At 39.7% G+C, this 19,238-nt stretch overlaps 1 protein-coding gene across 3 annotated transcripts in view; it reads left to right on the forward strand.

The window, feature by feature from the left end:
- Positions 1–19,238, forward strand: part of grid2ipa (glutamate receptor, ionotropic, delta 2 (Grid2) interacting protein, a) — a 75,890-nt gene that overhangs the window by 22,160 nt on the left and 34,492 nt on the right. Inside the window, exon 1 of one of the 3 annotated variants that reach the window (XM_017705879.2) lies at positions 10,068–10,838. The exons of the other annotated variants lie outside the window; for them this stretch is intronic. Coding sequence (XP_017561368.1) covers positions 10,804–10,838 — 35 coding nt within the window. The 5' untranslated portion in view covers positions 10,068–10,803. Of the gene's footprint in view, positions 1–10,067; positions 10,839–19,238 lie in introns of those variants that run through there. 3 annotated transcript variants of the gene reach the window in all.

Below are 19,238 nucleotides of genomic sequence, written 5' to 3' on the forward strand. Positions count from 1 at the left end.
CAGTTTGGACATGATTTTGTCGGGTGGGTAGGGGTCATGTTATATATGTTTTTTGTGCTTATTTCCAGTTGTTATCACATGGAGAGACGTTTCTTCATGCTGGGTCCCTCCCATTTCATGAGCCATGTGAGGCAGACTTGTGTGTGAAACATTCAAGGCTGTCTGAGCTGAATAAATTCAAAGTGCCTAAGTAGCCTTTTTCACAACCATTTTATTTTTGCTGACCAGTCAAATTACATGTAAGGTGGGCCTTAGTGACAGTTGTAATGGAGGAGAGGTTTACTGTTGTAGTCACTGAGTATTTTATTCTGACATAAAAAGCATTTTTATTTATTTTAGCTAGTTTTTTTTGCCAACTGCATTATACTTGCTAGTTATTAGCTAATCACCTTGTAAAGAGCAGATGCCAGCGCTTTCTGTCTAGGCATTGAAACAATAATTAGTTTGCATAGCTGACTGAGAGTTATGATGCTGTTGTTGTAGTGTGTCTCATGTTTTTAGCGTTCAGAAAAATGCAGTGAACCCTTGCTTAGATGATCAAAAATGAAACACGGTAATAGTAACAGATAACAGAACTAATGGTAATGTTAACAGATAACCAGGTTTGTTGATTGTTCTGCATTTAAGAAAATGAGGGAGAACAGCTTAGCTAACTAATCCAGACTGAGGCTCGGCGTTCTGAATAACTAGTAGGGAAATTCTACCGATTCTTGAAAATATCTGCATAATTAAATCATTCAGCAAAGTCATTCGTAGTGGTGTGATGTGAAATGGTTAATTATGGGGAAATTTACTGAATTTCTTCACAAAGGTGGTGATTGGAACATAATAATGTCTAAAGTACAAATATAGCCCTCTTATTTACTGTCCACAACAACCAGTAAACCCCACATGTGCCTTCTGAGTTTTTATATGTACTTTTACATACTTTTTATGTACTAAACGTTCAATTATACACATATTTTGGGGGAAAAAAAAAATTAAAGTCCCTTTTAAGCCTCATACAATATTGCAAATTTTGTTTAGGCATCCAAGTCCACTGTGGAGAAAGTGTGCTCTGCTGGCATGGCCAGAACTGAATAGATCACTTTTTTGATTTCACTCTAACTGGCTTAGGAACGTTATGTTGTAATAAAAACACTAAACAATAATGTTCTTTTGGTTTTGCTCAGAGTGAGTTTTTTTCGTTTAATTTCTGGGTCCTGATGATCACTAATTATTATAATTTTTAGCACTGCTTTTAGCTTTTCTGCCATATAACTGACTGTTTTGTACCATTGTGCTTGGAGCTAAATCTAGTTTAAAAATGTACAGACTGTGATGGCTCTATTTATTGTAGGAACTTTATCAAAGCTTTTAAAACACTATTGAATGGTCGGGAGTGGACATGCGGAGCAGACGCAATTATGAATCAGGGGAGTGTCTATAGCTTTTAAATGCATGGGGAAGCAATTAAGCACAGCTTGATTGTGAAGCAAGGGCCATTGTAATAATAAATCTTTTGAGATTCAGTGTAATATGGAGATGTCATTAGAATATATTCCTTGTCAACATTGATGATTGGTTTGTTTGTTAAGTTCTTAGGGAAATTAGTAAGCCCATGTCTGACATTGACAGAAAGGAGTTGGCAACTTTAAAGTGCACAAAGAGATGGACCACTTGCAGCCTACTTTCTGGTTCCTTGTGCATTATGAAGCATCTAAGGCCAGGCAGTAACTAGCAGAACTGCTCTCCACATCAAGCCTTCATTAAAGTCAGCTTGTACTTCTGAGAACACAGTGCTTATCACACGGCACACGCTCCATCAGTTCCTCATGCTCACTGTAGAACAAGCCGTTCTAATGGGTGCTTTTAGTTGCAGCATGAAATAGTTCCCAAATTTGAGCAACTATTTCCTTTTCATCTCTCACTTTTGTCTTGGGCTGCAGTGCAATGCAGGATGGAGCTGCTAGTTACAGCTGTGGCTGATTGCATTTGATTTAAATACGCTTGCATATTCTATGTACTTCCTTTTCTTCTCCAAATTCTTTGCTGGATTTGTTCATGGTAATTGGGAAATTATAACTGCTTTCAGCTCAGCAGCATTCGCCTTTCCAATCTCAGAATCCCTTCTTCCAAGTGGAAAAAAGACGCTTTATCCACCACATGTGCACCAAATGCATGATGACAGACACACTATATAAAACTCTCTGTAATGTTTATAAGGTTGAATTATGAGGTTGAATAACTGCACAGTTCTCTCATTTAAAGGGTTACAGTCATGTTTGATGTGTCAGATGGTGCTGCATTATGCCAGAGATTGGGAAAAAAAGTGTTTTTTGTACTGTTGAAACCAATTTAGAGAAAAAGCAAAAAAAAACCTTTGACGTCTTCAGGCATGTGCCAAACAGAGAGAGGACTCAGCTCCCAAGATTCAGTGCAGCTGCGTCATGTGCATGGTCTACACACTGCCATTCACTAGCTCGACCCCTTCAAACGCTCAAACAGAAATGATTCAAAACAATCTATTCACAACCACTTACAAACACCATCCTTTCAGACTCCCTGACACACACAAGAGAAAAAATGTGTTCACCTACTTCCATCCGCAACAGAACCAGCAGCATAATATTAAGCTAGAATTGAATATTAATATTAAATATTAATATTAAACAAGAGCAGTACAAAATCAGCCACAGCAGTTGATGGAGCGTACTATTTACACTGATGAGACAAAACATTATGACCTCTCACAGATAAAGCAAATAACTTTGATTATCTCTTATCAGTGGTGCATGTCAACGTCTGAAATATGTTTGATGGTAAATGAACAGTCCGTTTTTGTAATGAATGCAGTCAAAAGTAGTGTTGGATGCTGAGGAAATGGTCAAGCATGAAGACCTGAGCAACTTTAACTATGTCGTGTTCTTCGTTAAGGCCAGATGATTAGGAGCATCTGCGAAACAGCAAGGTTTTGGGGTGCTCCCAGTCAGCAATGGTGAGTGCATTTTGACAGTGATCAGGGGAAGGCCAAACCGTGAACCAGTGACAGGGTGCTGGGCGCCCAAGACTCATGTATGCTCAAGGTCTGAGCTGACAGAAGGAGATCCAGGGAGGAGTAAAAATAGTGCATCACAAGCTACTGCATATGGGGCTACATAGCTGCAGACCTGACACAGTACCAGTGCAAATCCCTGTCCACCATTAAAAGCGCCTACAGAGGGTATGTGTGCATTGAAATTTGGCTTTGGAGCAATGAAAGAAGGAGCAGTGGACAGCCAGGTATATGTGGGCTGTTTGCCTGGGCAAGTGATGACAGTAGGATGCCATGTGGGAAGAAGACAAGCCAGTGGAGGGAGTGTGATGCTCTTGGCAGTGTTCTGCTGGGAAACCCTGGGCATGGACATATGAATGCCAACGTTGCGGACCAAATATCCTTTCATGACAGTGGTATTCTCTGGTGGCAGTGGCCTCCTTGTCCTTCAGCAAGATAATGTGCTTGCCACACTGCACACATTCTTTGGGAATGGTTTGAGGAACATGATGAAAAGTTCAAGATGTTGCCCTGGCCTCCAGATTCCCCAGACGTCAATCCTTTTGAGTATCTGTGAGATATGCTGCAACAAGTTGATCTACAGCAGCACAACCTCACGACAGGACTTAAAGTATCTGCTGCTAATGTCTTGGCGCCTGATACCACAAGTAGAGATGAAATGACATGAACATTTAGTATCACAGTTATAGTGACCAAAAGTTCAGTTCAAAAGAGTTCAACTGTTCACTGAACTTTAGACTAATACAAATAATACTATCGCCTCACATCTGTGCTGAAATATCCATACAGACAATAAACTGGTCTAAACGATAGCATATCAGTGGTTGGTTAGTGTAGTGGTTAACACCTTTGCCTTCTATGCTGTAGATTGGGGTTCAATCCCCCGCCAGAGTAAGCTCCCTACACTATACCAATAAGGGTCCTTGGGCAAGACTCCTAACACCGCCTTGGCTTACCTGTGTAAAATGATCAAATTGTAAGTCGCTCTGGATAAGAGCATCAGCAAAATGCCGTAAATTAAATGTTTCTCTGCTTCAAGATTAAGCAAATACAAAGCTTAGCTAGGTGGCTGAGGCAAAAAATGTGTTTTTAATCGTAATTCAATACAGACTCCACTTACTATCACTACTTACCCCTGATAAGCTGATTTAGGCTGTCTTATTTTTTTAATACAGGTGACATTTTCTGATAAGGGCCTTCCCCAGCTTCTTGAGGCCTGAGGTGCCAGGCCAGGTCCAGCACTGCTCTGTTTAAGGTGGACTGGGAAAATTTGAGCAATAAGCTGGCAAAAGTAAGATGATTGTAGTTTTAATGCTGGTAGTGTTTTTTTTTTCTTTTCTTTTGATGAGGAGATTTAAGCTATCAGAACATCTTACCTAGAGGTTTGTGTCCAGAGCTTCCTGTAAATAGGTGCAGAGGTAGGACATTTCAACAAGGTTGCACAATTCCTCAGAACACATTCACTATAAAGTAGTGGGTGGTGATTGCAAAGAGTATTTATAAGATTTTAAGTCTTGCCTCCTTTCGCAGTAATTGTTCTTTGTACATGTTTTGCAGACAGCAGAGGTCTGCACAGGACTGGTCTCACTCCCACCTGCTCCTGTAAGATTTCCTACCACTCCTGGCCCCTCCTGCAGAAAATTGGAATAAATTGTCCCGCTTCTGCCTGCAAATTAAACGTTTTGGCCTGCTTTCGCTGGCACAGTTTCACCAAGGTGAATTGACATCCAATATTTGGCACAGTCTAATCACAAATAGACTCATAAAATAACATGGTAGCCATGGTCATCAGGCTTACTGTGAAGTAACTTCACCATATGCCATTTATTTCCAGTGAACACAAAGCAAAAATGACGCCATATAATGGTTATTTTTGGTGTTTTGCCGGACAGCTGTGTTGTTCATGTAATCAGTTGCTTCACAAGCCATTTAATTTCAATTGTTTCTATTGTTATTTTATATTGTCCACATATGATTGTGATCATTCTACTTTGTTTAGGCTATTCATTCATTTGCTGGATTTCTCTTCATGCATGCTTCGTCGCACTTCCCCACTGCAGGGGGCTGATAACCTGCCTGCTCCTGTGCGCAACAGCAAAACCTCCCCTCCCGCACTGCTACACTGCAGTGGGCCTCGTGGGTCCAGCAGGAATCCTGCAGGAGTGCAGACTTCTAGTATTTAGGGTGACCATCAAGCATGTTTCCCAAAATATGACCACACTTCAGACATAGTCCTCATAGAATGTTGAAAAATCTCTTGAGTGCTGTTCCTGGCTTCTGCCGTTTTTCCACGGACACAAAACAAACCCACAATGTGTGCTGCACCTGCTTGCCTGCATCTGGGAGGCTGTTGCTAACTTAGGTTGATTGTGAACTGCTGCTAACACAATGTCACTGGACAGCTGAACACACTTGGAGATGAACGCTAACCAATTTTGCTAACAGAATCCTGCGATGGCTGTCATTGTGCTGAGTGATGGGGGAAGAAGTAGAGCTATCCCACCCACCCAGAGAGAGTGAAGCCAGTTGGACTCCCAGCCACATATGGCTGTAGCTTTACTAGGGTTTGAACTTGCAATATTCTGATGTACTTTTCAAACCAAAGCATTTTTAATAGTAGCTAAATCATGTACATATCTGTCAACAATGCTAACTCATTTATTAACAGTTACAGCACTTTCCTCAGCTCTGGTTTTCCCCTTTTGGTGATACTTCTGGTGATACCGTTTCTAGAAAGAATTAGTTAAGGATGTCTAAAATTTTCAGTTCTTCTTGAAATCTTCTGGCTTAAAGTGTTTTGTTCACAACCATTACATCTAATGAGATGTTTTGGTGGAGTTTTTTTACCAAGAGTAGAGATACAAAACTCACCATGGATGACGGAGCGTGCCCCTGACATGCAGTGCAGATGTAGTCATGTCTCCACGAAGCTGAACCAGTGCAGATGTACTCTGGAAGTTGTAGGAGTCAAGCTTTACAGACTCTGGAACAAAACCATTCAATATCTTTGGGACTGAAAAACTGTTTTTGAATTTTGTTCTGGATGTTTATTTGAAGGGAAAATGGATCATGACTATTTGACGGTGTAACTGGTGCCCATTAAATAATATAGGAGCAAAGGTAAGCAGGGTTGGTATAGTGTAGTAGGTGTTTGACAAAGGTAGGATAAGCAATTCAAATAGAAATAAGTAAATGCTTGTAGCTAATAACACTGATGAATTAAATTTGTTTGCTTTCCACATAAATAAAATACTTCATAGCAACATTTATTGCTAGAGGTAAGTAAACTGAAAGGCCGAAGTATGATGTGTTCATGTGAAACACAGTGCATGTTTCAAGCATTTCTTTTTTTCACTGTGTCCACTTCTGCAGATACATGTTCATTTGCTTCTTAAGAGCTTCTGCTTGTCTTTTTAAATGCTCTGCAGCAGGAGCCCCAGTTTTACCCAACTAGACACTGCTCTCTAGGTCTAATAGCTGCTGATTAAGTTGGTTGTCGGGGGATTTGGAGGTGTCTTACTGCTGCAGGCGTTGCTAGCATTACATAATTGGAGTGGTGTGAGTGTTAGCCTGTGGCAGTAGAAAAGGAATTAGTTGTGTTTTTGTCTCATTAATAAAACATTTTTTCTCATTAAGCTTTTAACAGCATGTATCTAAGTTCCATGAAAGGGGTAGCAATAACAATGTCATGGAGGTAGTTTGTTTAGAAACTTGCAGAAATGGATCACCTTATAAAGCTTGCCTGTCTTCAGAGGAAGGAAGCTAGGAAGTAGAGCACCATGCTCCAAATACCTAGATTCATGCTCCTCATCCAGATTTTCATGTTTAACCCCTTATACTTCCTCGCTCACGTCTTACGTAACTGCTCTGTAGTCTGTTTTTATCAGGTGTGAATGTTTTTGCATTCCCCTGTCATTGTAGTTGCTTATTTCATCATTACATTGTGTCTTTTCAGTCATTTCAGGCAGTGCAGGCGGCCCTCTAGGGAACAGCTCTATTGCAAGCCACACAGAGCCTGTCTGCGGAATGGTTTTTGAAGAGAATGTAATACTTTCAAGCCATTCTGTCAACAGAGTAGCTTAGAATATGGCAAATTATAAAAGATACCAACAAAAAACGAAATGAACAACAGGAATAAAAAGGTTGTTCCAGAAATTTTAATGAACAGTCAGCAGTCACAATCAAGCCTCCTTCTCAGACTTCGGTCATGATTTTTGATTGGTTTCATGCATATAAACATATAAAAACATAAAAAATGACATATATACTCATATATAGATTCACAACTAAAAACAGAACATTCTGTGTGTTTTTCTTATATGTTTTACTGGCTTCGTTAACAATATTGTAGTAGTTGGTTTCATCTGCTGCCATAGCCCTAAACCATAAGTGTATGAAATTCTAAGTGGGAAGAGCCAGCATTTAGCTGGATCCGGGATGGGGCTTTCCACATACGAATAGGTTCATGTCAACAGCTTTGCAACTTGGCTTTCCTTTACATCATGTGGACACTGAATTTTAAGTTCAATTTTTTTAGTATTTTGTATATCCCCCTTCTGCTTTAATGATAGCTGCATTAAAGCTGACAGTGGTCTCTAGTGAGTGATCTGAACACGTTTCAGTGGAAGGTATACGTTGGAACAGTGAACTATAAATAGTGCAGAATTGTAAATATTTCTTCTTCATTTTACTTGTCATAACTTTTCATAATTCTTTGCATTTTTCAAAATTCTGAACATTTCTGTTGTTTATTTTGAAGTTTAAATGAAAAACGTTCCAGCTTTCCACCGTGGACTTATGACCGGCCACTTCATTAAATACACCTCCTTGTACAATTACTCTGTGTCCAGTGTAATCATCTCCACTTACCATACAGGTGCATTTCTTCTGTTTTTGTAAATTTGTCATGTTTTAATGTTTCAGATCATCCAACCAATTTTAAGATAAATTAAAGACAACAAAGGTAAACACAAAATACAACTTTTAAATGTTCAATCCATTTATTGAGGGTACATTTAGAATCTGTTACTTATGTAAAAAAAGTAACTAAGCCAAATAACTGGTTGGGCCACCTTGGTAACAACTGCAATCAAACGTTTGCAATACATTGCAGTGAGTCTTTTACATCACTGTGAAGGAATTTTGGCCCACTCTTAATTGCAGAATTGATTTCATTTGGTTACATTGGATGGTTTTTGAGCATGAACTGCTCGTTTAAGTTTTTGCCGTCTTAATGGGATTCAAGTAGGGACTTTAACGGTCACTCCAAAACCTTAATTTTGTTTCTTTTTAGCCTCTCAGAGGTGGACTTGCTTGTGTGCTTTGGATCGTTGTCCTGCTCTCTATCAGAAAACTTTAGGGTTTCGTGATAGAGAGCACAGTTCATGGTTACATCAATTGATGAAGTGAAGCAGCCCCAGACTATCACACTACCCACACCATGTTTGACTGCTGGCATGTTATGGTATGTTATTGTGGAATGCAGTCTTAGCTTTACCTGAGATGTAATGGGGCCAAAAGGTTCCACCTTTAACTCCTCAGGCCACAGAATATCATCCCAAAAGTCTTGGGGGTCGTCTAGATGTTTCTTTGGCAATTTTGAGATCAGCCCTTGTGTTCTTTTTGGTCAACACTGGTTTGCACCTTGCAACTCTCCCATGGATGACATTTTTGCTTAGTGTCTTATGGTGGAATTGTGTACATTGACCTTAACTGAGGCCAGTGATCTCTGCAGTTCTTTAGATGTTTGTCTGGGTTTTTTTTGTGATCTCCTGGATGAGCTGTCGATGCACTCTTGATGAAATTTTGGTAGGCTGGCCACTCCTGGGAAGGTTCATGACTGTTTCAAGTTTTCTCCATTTGTGGATAATGGCTCTTACTGTGGTTTGCTGGAGTCCCAGCCTTAGCAACTCTTCATAACCTGATGTATTGTGATGTCCGCGGTTTGTTTCAAAATGGAGTTATTAAAGAACTGAAGTTTGGGAGACGGTCCATGCCAGTTAAAACCTATAATGATGATGTGACCACCACTCTATCTCCTCTCTGTTCCTCAGTCCTATCTCTTCTACCTCCCTTCATCAAAAAAGTGTCCATCTTTTAGTTTGAAGCAGAAGCCGCCCAGAACTCCACATGTCCTCTTCTCCCCCTCCTACAGCGTCTTCTCATATTACGACCATGTGTGGAAGGCATGGTCTGAACGAGTAAATTGTTTTTGGTATTATATTCCATACATTTGCTATGGCTGTCGATGAAATTGCTGGTTCTTAGTCAACTTTGTGGCATAGTCATGACTATATGTCATTCAATAAATTAATTTGAAGGCCTAGTCAGAGATAAAAAGGCTCTTTAGCTAAGTTCATAAGCACAGAATTGTGTAACTTGCTCTGAGTTTACTGCACTGCTGCCACCCCCAAGTCAGAGGGAAAATTGCATTGTTTTGGCTAGCGGGTTACCTTCTATTAGAGAAGCTGGAGGCCAATTAAAATCTGTCCGCAGGCAGCATTTGGTGCAGGAGCCAGACTTTGGACACTTACACAATTAGTAGTCTCTGTACTCAGTGGACTTTTCCGAGGAGTAAATTATAACTTGTACTGCTTGTAACTCTATTATTTAGCATGTATGGATCTCCTTTTAAGTTTTGGTAGTGCTCAGTGTTTTATCGCGTTCTTAGAGAGTTTTTTCTGCTGTTGTTTTCTGCCGCTGCACCTTCTGTTAAGCTGCTTTGAGACAATTTAATCAAATAATGACCCTGCAGTCCTTGTTCACCCATTTAGGTCAGCAATTGAAACTTCATCAGTTCATGCTAGCTGTCCTTTAGCTTGCTTAAAAACTTGACCAGCTGTGCTCTGTTCTGTCCCTGTAAATCTGCACAGCTCTCCCTCCGGGTGCTCTCTATTTTTAAGCAGCCTACTTCTTTTAATAAATGCTTTTAGGTTCATGACGCACTAGAAGTTTGCACAAAATCCTCATCACAACTTATGGAAGCTGAAGTTATGGAGTTTCACTTGAGGACTGTAGATTCAGGGATGAGGATTTTATTTTCATCTTTCTGGGGGAGATTCTGTAGCAATTATGGAGGATTTGAAAGGGTTTGAATGGGACTTCTTCATTGCTTCGGCTTGAGTTGCTGAGGAAGCATGAAGATGATGCTGGTTTCACGTCACCTGGCACATGAAGGAGTCAAGGAGGACATCTGCTGTACGAAGTGAGTGGAACAGTTCTCAGTGACAGCTGTCCATCATTCTGTGTCATGAAGCTTTTCCTTTTTTTGGCCTTTTGTTGGATCTCCCACGTGATGCCCTGCCTATGAAATTCCAGAGGGAGTTCCCTCTGCTCTTCACACTCCTCTCTCCCTCCTCTCTGGCTTTTCTCTCCTCCTTTCTCTTTTCTCTCTTTCCACCTCCAAGGCAGTGGCAAACACACCTCTCTCCTGATCCTCTGTGGGTGGCAGCTGATGTGCGAGATACGTGCTGGAGACCAGCGGCAAGCCATGAACTCCCCAAGGACCAAGATATGGACAAGCTGAGACTAAATATGGGTCAAAGCTGACTTGACCTGAGTTTGATTGAGCTTCAAGAACTTTTCGGCTGATAGTTTCCAATATGGTGCTAGTTAGCATGCCTACAGCAAGACATGCAACAACTACACTAAAACGTCTGGCTTTTTATGCGATTCTTTTGCTCAGTTATTAATTATTTATGGAGACCAACACGTGCCGACTGTGCATAATTGTGCTTCTGGTCCGGAGTTGAGTGGTGAACTCATCAGCCATGGGAAGAGACAGGAGCTTCTCCAAGCATTTTAGGTAAGAGGATTCTGTTGCAATGAATGTGTAGTTGTCTTTTAAGGTTATTATTATTATTTTTTTTACAATTTTCTACAATTTTGAAGAAATGTCTTTATGCTATATGTCTAAGTAATAGGTGCATATAATTTGTTTTGCTAATATGTAGTAGAGTATAAGCTAGTGTTTCCCAGTCCAATCCCTGGGGACCGGGGCAGTCCGTGTTTTCGCTCTATCCCATGTCTTAGCACTGCTAAACTAAGCAATCTTGTCACTGAATATCTTGTACTAAGCTGAGGTAGAGCAATGAACTGTCTAGAGGTCCAAGAAAGCTAGTCTGGGAACTACCGGTATAAACAACTATTGCATAGTCACAGTAAGCTCTGTAATGTAATGAATTAGCAGTTCTAACAGTTGCTGTGGATGTTTATATTAACCCATTATGTGCTCTTTCAAGACGCTACATTCTCTTTCTACTGCTATTACACAGAATCTCTTGCCTTCATTTGATACATCATTTTCCATGGATGTCAACAGACGTGCTGTTTATATGCTTTTTTATTATCTAAAAACATACTTCTGTGAATAAGTAACCTTGCTATGTCCGTTCCATGGGCAAATAGGTCTTACATATGATTTAGGTTCCGCGTTAATAAGTTTTCCTCTCAGTCGTCATACACTCCTTTGAGTAGCGTGTCCTTGTTCTGCAAACCCCCCGTCTCTAGGTTAATTTTAGTCTTCTCATGACCTCCTTCTAATTGAGGGCATCCCAGTCTAAATGAAAGTTAAACAAGAATAATCTGGGCTTGACTCATCTCAGGAGCAGTTTAGAAAGGTTTAAGTGTACATATGATGATAACACAAGTTTTCAGATCTGGCTGTGCTTGTGTTTTTCTTCTGTGAGATCAGAATGTAATTCAGACAGCTGGTTCCTATGTTGTATTTGTGGTATTTACTAACATACAGGACTGAATAATCATCTTGATTAGTTTTATGCATAATCATGTGATGATGTTTGATGACTACATGTGGCTACATTGTGTCCACACATAATTCTTTGATTACAGATTATATGGCCAGCACACTCATCTTGTAAATGTGTCTTCCCTGTGAAAGATCGGGAGAACACTACAAAAAGTTGTGCCGTGTTAATAAAAAAGAGTAATCATTTTGCCTTTGCTTTTTTTTTTCTTTTTTGCGAGTATCACTTTTGATATCAATCGGATCTCAACCAGATTCTTTGCGGCAAGACCTTCTGACAAACTGGAGTTGGGATGGTTTAAAGATTTACATTCTGCATGGTGGTATTTTTAAATTGTTCCTAGTGGGTACCATAAAATTAGCTCTAGATTCTAACGCTGCTGTCAGGCTGTTGCCTTACAATTTTATTCATTGCAGTGTAGAAAAAATCAAGTGAATATAAGGATATGCACAGGTTCTAAAGTACTCAGTAGACCATTTGAATTGTCAGCATTTGAATACTGAAATAGGTGATCAAATATTTGTTGTGCTCCATCTTAGGAAGATGGTGAAAATAAAAAGTACTTACGTTATGTTGTAATATAACTCTACAATATGATACAATGTTTTGCAGGTAAGGATATTATGCTTACTACTACAAAATAGGAGTATCTGAATGTGAGCGTGAGTTGTTAAGGACGTGTAAGAAGAGGCAGCTTCTGTTACTCAGTTGATCTGAACTCTGCCGTTTTCCCATTGCTATAAAGTAAACCTAAAGACTTTTGCTAATTTTGGCTGAAGTTACTTGCCCCTCTTTGTGACCTTTTGATCCGGTTAACTGGATATCTATTTATTAACTCTTATGGGTGCTTGAAAATCAAAAATAGTCAGAATGCACGGGCAGTCCAGATATGACGGCATTTTGGTCGAAGCATATAGTTCGGAGAGCAGCACGTTAGTTAACATGTTTGTTTTTGTGGCCGAATGACAACTGACATCCTGTGAATTTCATTTCCTCTATTTGTTTTTCAGAAAGAAGACGCCGCAGTGACCTTTTGTTTTTTAGTGGCGCACGTTTCTGAGGTTCACAAATTTGAGGGGTTAAAGTTCACCTAAGTGAACTTGGTGCAAAGCAAAATTAGCAGCTACTGGAAGCGAATGCCTTTTTCAAATTCCCATACCTTATCATTCAGCAGAATTTTTTGGCAGGCAAATTTTACTCGCTTTACTTGTGACTGCCGCTTAAGGAGTTTTCTTCCTCGTGGAATTGTATTTGAAGTTTGAAGACATTTTCTTGACTCCATAGTTTGCAACTAGCAAATTCGTCTCAAAAGTGAAACTTGCTGCCGTTATTGCTTTGTTACCCACATGGGTTTTGGTTGAGATCAGGCCCAGCATGAACACAGGTGATAGCTTTGGCTGAGATGTCACTCCTCTCACTCTGCTGAGGGTGAGGGTTCTCTCAGCTCTTTGGAAGTAAGCCAAGCTCACGATCTGTGAACAGAGTGAAATTGCAATGCAGAGTGAGAAGAAGTGTGAAAACATGAATCCATGTTATATGGAGGGCTCAGGATGAAGAACATGTTCATGTACTTGCATGCTTTAAGGTAACAAATTAGCATTTCTCCTGGATGTAGATTAGGCTTTTTTCCTACAATTTCTCAGAATGAAGGGCCCTCAGCTCTTTGATGAAATATGGTTCATCTTAATAAACCTTTTAGTGGGGATCAAAGACCTCACAATAATTCATGCAGTGTGATCAAGAACTCATGCTACCCATATTCCTAGTATACAGTGGAGTGAAATAATTCTGCAAAAAAAAACAACATTTTTTTAGTCGATTACTCATGTGAATAAATTTACTAATAAATAATTGATTGGGTAAAATGTGGCCATGTTTCAAGCTCTTACAATAGATGTTTTGCAGTGTTCTGTCAGACTGAGGTACTGTTGGCAAAGAGCGAAATCACCACCCTGGAAAAAAAAATAAAACGCATGGTGCTTTATTTAACCCCTTAAATGGCCAGGACACACCAGTGGACCCAAAGTTTTATTACACACTTCTATATCCTAAGAATAGCTCAGCCAGTTCACATTGAAGTCCCTCTATTCATGTAGTTACTGAATAATAAGTCGTAGTATATAATAAGCCAGACATTTTAAGGGGTTCATCCCTTAAAAATTGTGACTACTTTTTCCTTCATTTTAATAAAATGCTTTCAGACTTCTTTTTTAACTTTTAGCCATAATTGTTCTTTATCTTTTAACATGTAGTTATGACACTAAAAGAGAATAGCCACCCTCTTCGGTTTAAAATGGCAGAAAAAATTGGCAATGGGAATATTTGTTGTAGATTTTTTTATTCTCAGCATTAACAATAACTCAACAAACAACAACACCAGAGGTGTGCACCCCTGATTTAAGGCCTTCGTGTAACACGCAGCACGCATGCCCAGTTTTTAAAATAGGGATGTGCATTCTGACTAATTTTGCTTTTCAAGTTAGTGAACGGATATTAATGACTGGGCAACAGGGAAAAAGAACACGGTATAAGCTTCTTACAGGCTAAATGTGGTTCTTATTCATAATGAAAACATGGTAAGCTGATGTGTAAGGTCATTAAACATGCTAAACAGAGCTGCATTCTTACTTTTTCAGGTGACTGCACTGGTGCTAGTACACTGAAAAGTCAGGGGCACAGAGGAAACTTTAAAGCCTCACAGAGAACACTTGAGGATGTCATACAACCACCTTACCTCAGACTTCAGTGTTGTCCTTGACAGTGAGCCCTAGGCAATGTGCTCACATGAGGCACTATAGGTCCACCTAATTGCAAATACAAATCCAACTATAGCCCTTATCACCTTGCTAAAAGTTGCGGTTTTAAGCAAGGTCAAGGAAAGTGTGCTCATTTTTATGTTAACAATTTGTCCTATTAAATGACTCTGAAACATTCTGGGACAAAGCGCAAAGTGTGGCAGTCACTACGGCCGAAGGAAGATGAAATTTCAGATGGAACAGCAGTGTTACGAGCATAAAATGCATAGAGCTTTGGAAGACATAATGTCACATACTCACATAACATCACTTCATAATGCAAAGCCCAGTTGTTAGCACTGACATCTGTGACCAGTACAAGCAGGTGACAAACTGCCAGTTGAACATTACTGGTCATTGCTAACAGACTTTCTTTAAGCCTTTTACACTTTATATATTCTCTGGCTATATTTTGCCACTAAAGTAGGCTGAGATACAGAAAACTAACCCGCTAACAGGCTAAAGCTATGACATTAAAAGACAGACTGCAAATTCAAGGCTTTAAAAGAGTTGTTAAAACTGGAACATACAAAATAAATAATGTTACTTCCATGCATGTTGCGAGCTAAAACATCTGTAAATAAACTAGATCTGGCATCTAAATAAACATAGCTCTGAGCTAACCCAGTTAGCTTGCTTCTAACATACCATGGTGAACATATAAGGTGCATTATTGAAGCACTGGTTTAAAAAACACATTTCTGCATTAGACATTGCTGTGTATTGGTATTGCTTTATGGTTTTCTGCCTGTACCTGACTTTCAGGGTAAACACAATTAAAAAGTTGAGATGAAATGACTTGATTAGCATGAATAATTGGTGTAGGCTATAAATAAAAACCTCTGACTAAAGCATTTCTTTCACACAAGTTTAGGTTTCTGTTGACAGATGGATTGAAAACATAAGCACACAAGCATTGGAGCATCTTAACAGTAAAGATTATATCTTTATTTATCCCCACATTTCAGTCATGCTTGGAAGTTATAATTAATGTGTTGTCTGTTTTTGCCTATTCTGTCTATAACTCACTCAAAGCATAATGGGGCAAGGAATGAGTAATAAGGTGGATACAAGATGGTGCAGTACAATTACACTACACAACTATGCTTAAAGCCTATTAAAAACAGCATAGTAAATATGCACAGGACAGTATGAGACAGACGATAAAGTGTATAAGAATGTGGGTTGTGCAAGAGTACAGCCCTGAGTATATCAGCTGTGCAAGTTGTCATAGTGTCGTTTGTTACAGTATTATTGAAATGATGAGTTTAACCCTCCCAAAGCTCAGTACATTCAATTCAACAATTCAACAAATAATCATGTGTAAAAATTACACAGTTGTTTAATGATGATACCATTAATTAAAAAGTTTGCTACACAATGAGTTACATTAACATTTGTAAACGCTCAGTAGTTGTAGTAGAGAATCAATACCTCGCAGCTACACTAAAGGCCGGGCTTATAAACTAACGTAAACAGGTCATATGATACAGAGCACAGATGCAAAACATTAGCATTCAGGTGATTGTGAAGGTGACTGGATGAAAGAGGAAGTTCCAGAGTCATGTGTTCTCCACTTGGATTCTGGGAAACGGAGTCCAAGTGTGAGTCCGAGCTGGAGGGCTGTGTGACAGTTGACAGGATTGAGTCTGGACTGCCTTTTTCATTTATTTTGATCAAGAAGTCCAAATGTGACAAAAATGTAAAAGATGCTTTTTCTTTCCTCAGAACAAAACTGTACAATAACTTTTCATCGAATTCACATTCATAAAGAAATATCCCCATACAAAAACAAATGAGGTGTAGATCAAAAATTTTTAATCTTTGCTTTCAATAGAGGCTTAATGAGCTACGATCAAGAAATAATTAAACAAAAAGACAGAAGAGGCATTTAAAGCCTCGTGTGCCATGGGGAATCTAGGAGGATTAATACTGTACATTTTTTGTTTAGTGTTTTAGTTGAATAAGCTGAATAGGCTGAAATTCTGAACTGCTGCAGTGAGCAATGGGTAATCATAAATTTGGCTGATTTCAGGTTTTGCTTGGGTGGATCTATGTGGAACTTTAATTTTATTTAGCTCTGTAGCTTACATTAAAAAGCATCTGTGCTTAGATGGTATTAGAGGTGCCTGTTTTGTTCCCCACATGAGCCTGTAGGTGGCAGTGAAGAGAGCTTTGTTGCTTTGGTTAGAAATTGGTCTGTTTGTAGAAACTCATTTCTGATTGGTGGTGTATGAATATCAAGACACCAGAACTGTGGCAGTTCATGAACATGAACCCCTACTCCCACTTGTCTGAATTTATCACTCTGTTTCCATGGAGACGGCACCTGAAGTGACCAGCTGGGCTGTTCATAATCTAACTTGTGCTCGACAGACTTCAAGTGTGACTCACTCTTAAACTGTTTGATGTCCTGGTGGACTTCCTGGCCTGATGAGGCACACAGCCATTGTAAAGCTGCGAACACATTGGCTGATTTAAAACGAAATGCCCTTCAGGTCATACAGGCTAAAGTTGATTCTGGCTGAGCTGAAAGTGATAAAACTTGAAAAAAATACATGTGAGTTGTAGCTACCAGCCCCCCACCCCCACCAGCTTCTTCATTCATTGAATTCTGTGAACAACACTGTCGTAAGAAAAGCTGAGTTAAATTCGGGAGTGAATCAATCTGAGGAGTAGTTGTATAGGTCATTCATGAATAGAGTGAACTATATTACAATCACTTCCATGGCCACAGGTGTATAAAACCAAGCACCTAGGCCTGCAGACCGTTTCTACAAACATTAGTGAAAGAATGGGTCACCCTCAGGAGCTCAGTGAATTCCAGCATGGTACCATGATCGGACGCCACCTGTTCAGTCATGAAATTTCCTCCCTACTAAATATTCCACAGTCAACAAAGTGGAAGCGATTGGGAAAGACAGCAACTCAGCGACAAAGTTATAGGCCAAGTAAAGACAGAGCAGGGTCAGCGAATGCTGAGGCGCATAGCACGCAGATGTCGCCAACTTTCTGCAGAGTCAATCGCTACAGACCTCCAAACTTCACATAGCCTTCAGATTAGCTCAAGAGCAGTGTGTAGAGAGCTTCATGGAATGGAATGCAAAGTGTCGAATGCAGTGGTGTAAAGCGCCGCCACTGGGCTCTAGAACAGGAGAGACGTGTTCTCTGGAGTGATGAATCACGCTTCTCCGTCTGGCAATCCAATGGACGAGTGTGGGTTTGCAGGTTGCCAGGAGAACGGTACTTGTCTGGCTGCATTGTGCCAAGTGTAAAGTTTGGTGGAGAGGGGATTATGGCATGGGATTTGTATTTCAGGAGTTGGCCACAGCCTCTTAGTTTCAGTGAAAGGAATTCTTAATGCTTCTGCAGACCAAGAGATTTTGGACAATTTCATGCTCCCAACTTTGTGGGACCAGTTTGGGGGTGGCCCCTTCCTGTTCTCACCTCACCTCAACCCAATAGAACAGTTTTGAGATGAATTTGAGGTGAATTAGAGTGGAGACTGCAAGCCAGGCCGCCCATCAGTGTCTGACCTCACAAATGTGCTTCTGGAAGAACGTTCAAAAATTCCCATAAGCACAGTCCTAAACCTTGTGGAAAGCCTCCCCAGAAGAGTTGAAGCTGATTTAGCTGCAAAGGGTGGGCCGACATAATATTAAACCCTATGCATTAAGAATGGGATGTCACTCAAGTTCATGTGTGTGAATACTTTTGGCAATATAGTGTATCTACCTACATACTGCACTTGTGTGATGTACATGTGACGTACATGTACATGGGTTAGTTGTGATGTACTGTTACATCTAAGCCTCCCAAAATAGGCCATGAGAGTTCATACTTCTCCATGTGGATTTTAAACAGTCAGTTTTTTGAAAGTTGTTATATTTTAAAAATAACGTAAACATGCATTCGACACAGCTTCTTTTCACTACTCATATTTATTTTGATGTTACACTTAGCCCCTCTGTTATACAGGTAACCCTGACTATGGGGTTAGTTTGCATTTTTGGCTGAGTTGGTCATGATTGATAAGTGCTGGAAACGATATTTCTGTTTTTAGTTTCAGCAGAATTAAGGATATGTAGGCTAGTGGTATAAAAATTATTAATCTTGCCCAAAAACTTTTAAGAATGTTAGGCATGAAACATAATGTTTTAGGTTGTGCCCTGATCTCCCATAACTTATGTTTGAAAAATCTTATTCTCTCTCCTCTCTCTCACTGGTTTATCTGGTTTGTCAGTTCTGTGAACATTCTCTGGAGAACTGCAAAGATAAGAATGTCCATGTTTGTCCAATCTGTGCACTTGGACCCTTAAAGTAATAGTTCAAAAAATGAAACTTGCCCAGTTTTCCCCCTAACCCCAAATGTAGTCAATCAGCCAAGACATGTTTCATTTCTTTACTTTGCATTTTTAGCTTTCCACTGGAGCTGTGAGGTTAATATAGCTAACAAGTAATATAAGTCTATGTCACAAAAAATCTCTAATATATTAGCAACACAACAAGTGCAAAATTAAAGGAACAAACATCAGACATCAAACATGTCTTGGCAGACTGACTACATGTGGTGTAAGGGGAAAACTGAACCAATCAGATTTTTACAAACATTAAAACTCCTATAATGATACTGATTAACTCGAC

This window comes from Pygocentrus nattereri, chromosome 14 (genome assembly GCF_015220715.1).
Source record: "Pygocentrus nattereri isolate fPygNat1 chromosome 14, fPygNat1.pri, whole genome shotgun sequence".
NCBI lineage: Eukaryota > Metazoa > Chordata > Actinopteri > Characiformes > Serrasalmidae > Pygocentrus > Pygocentrus nattereri.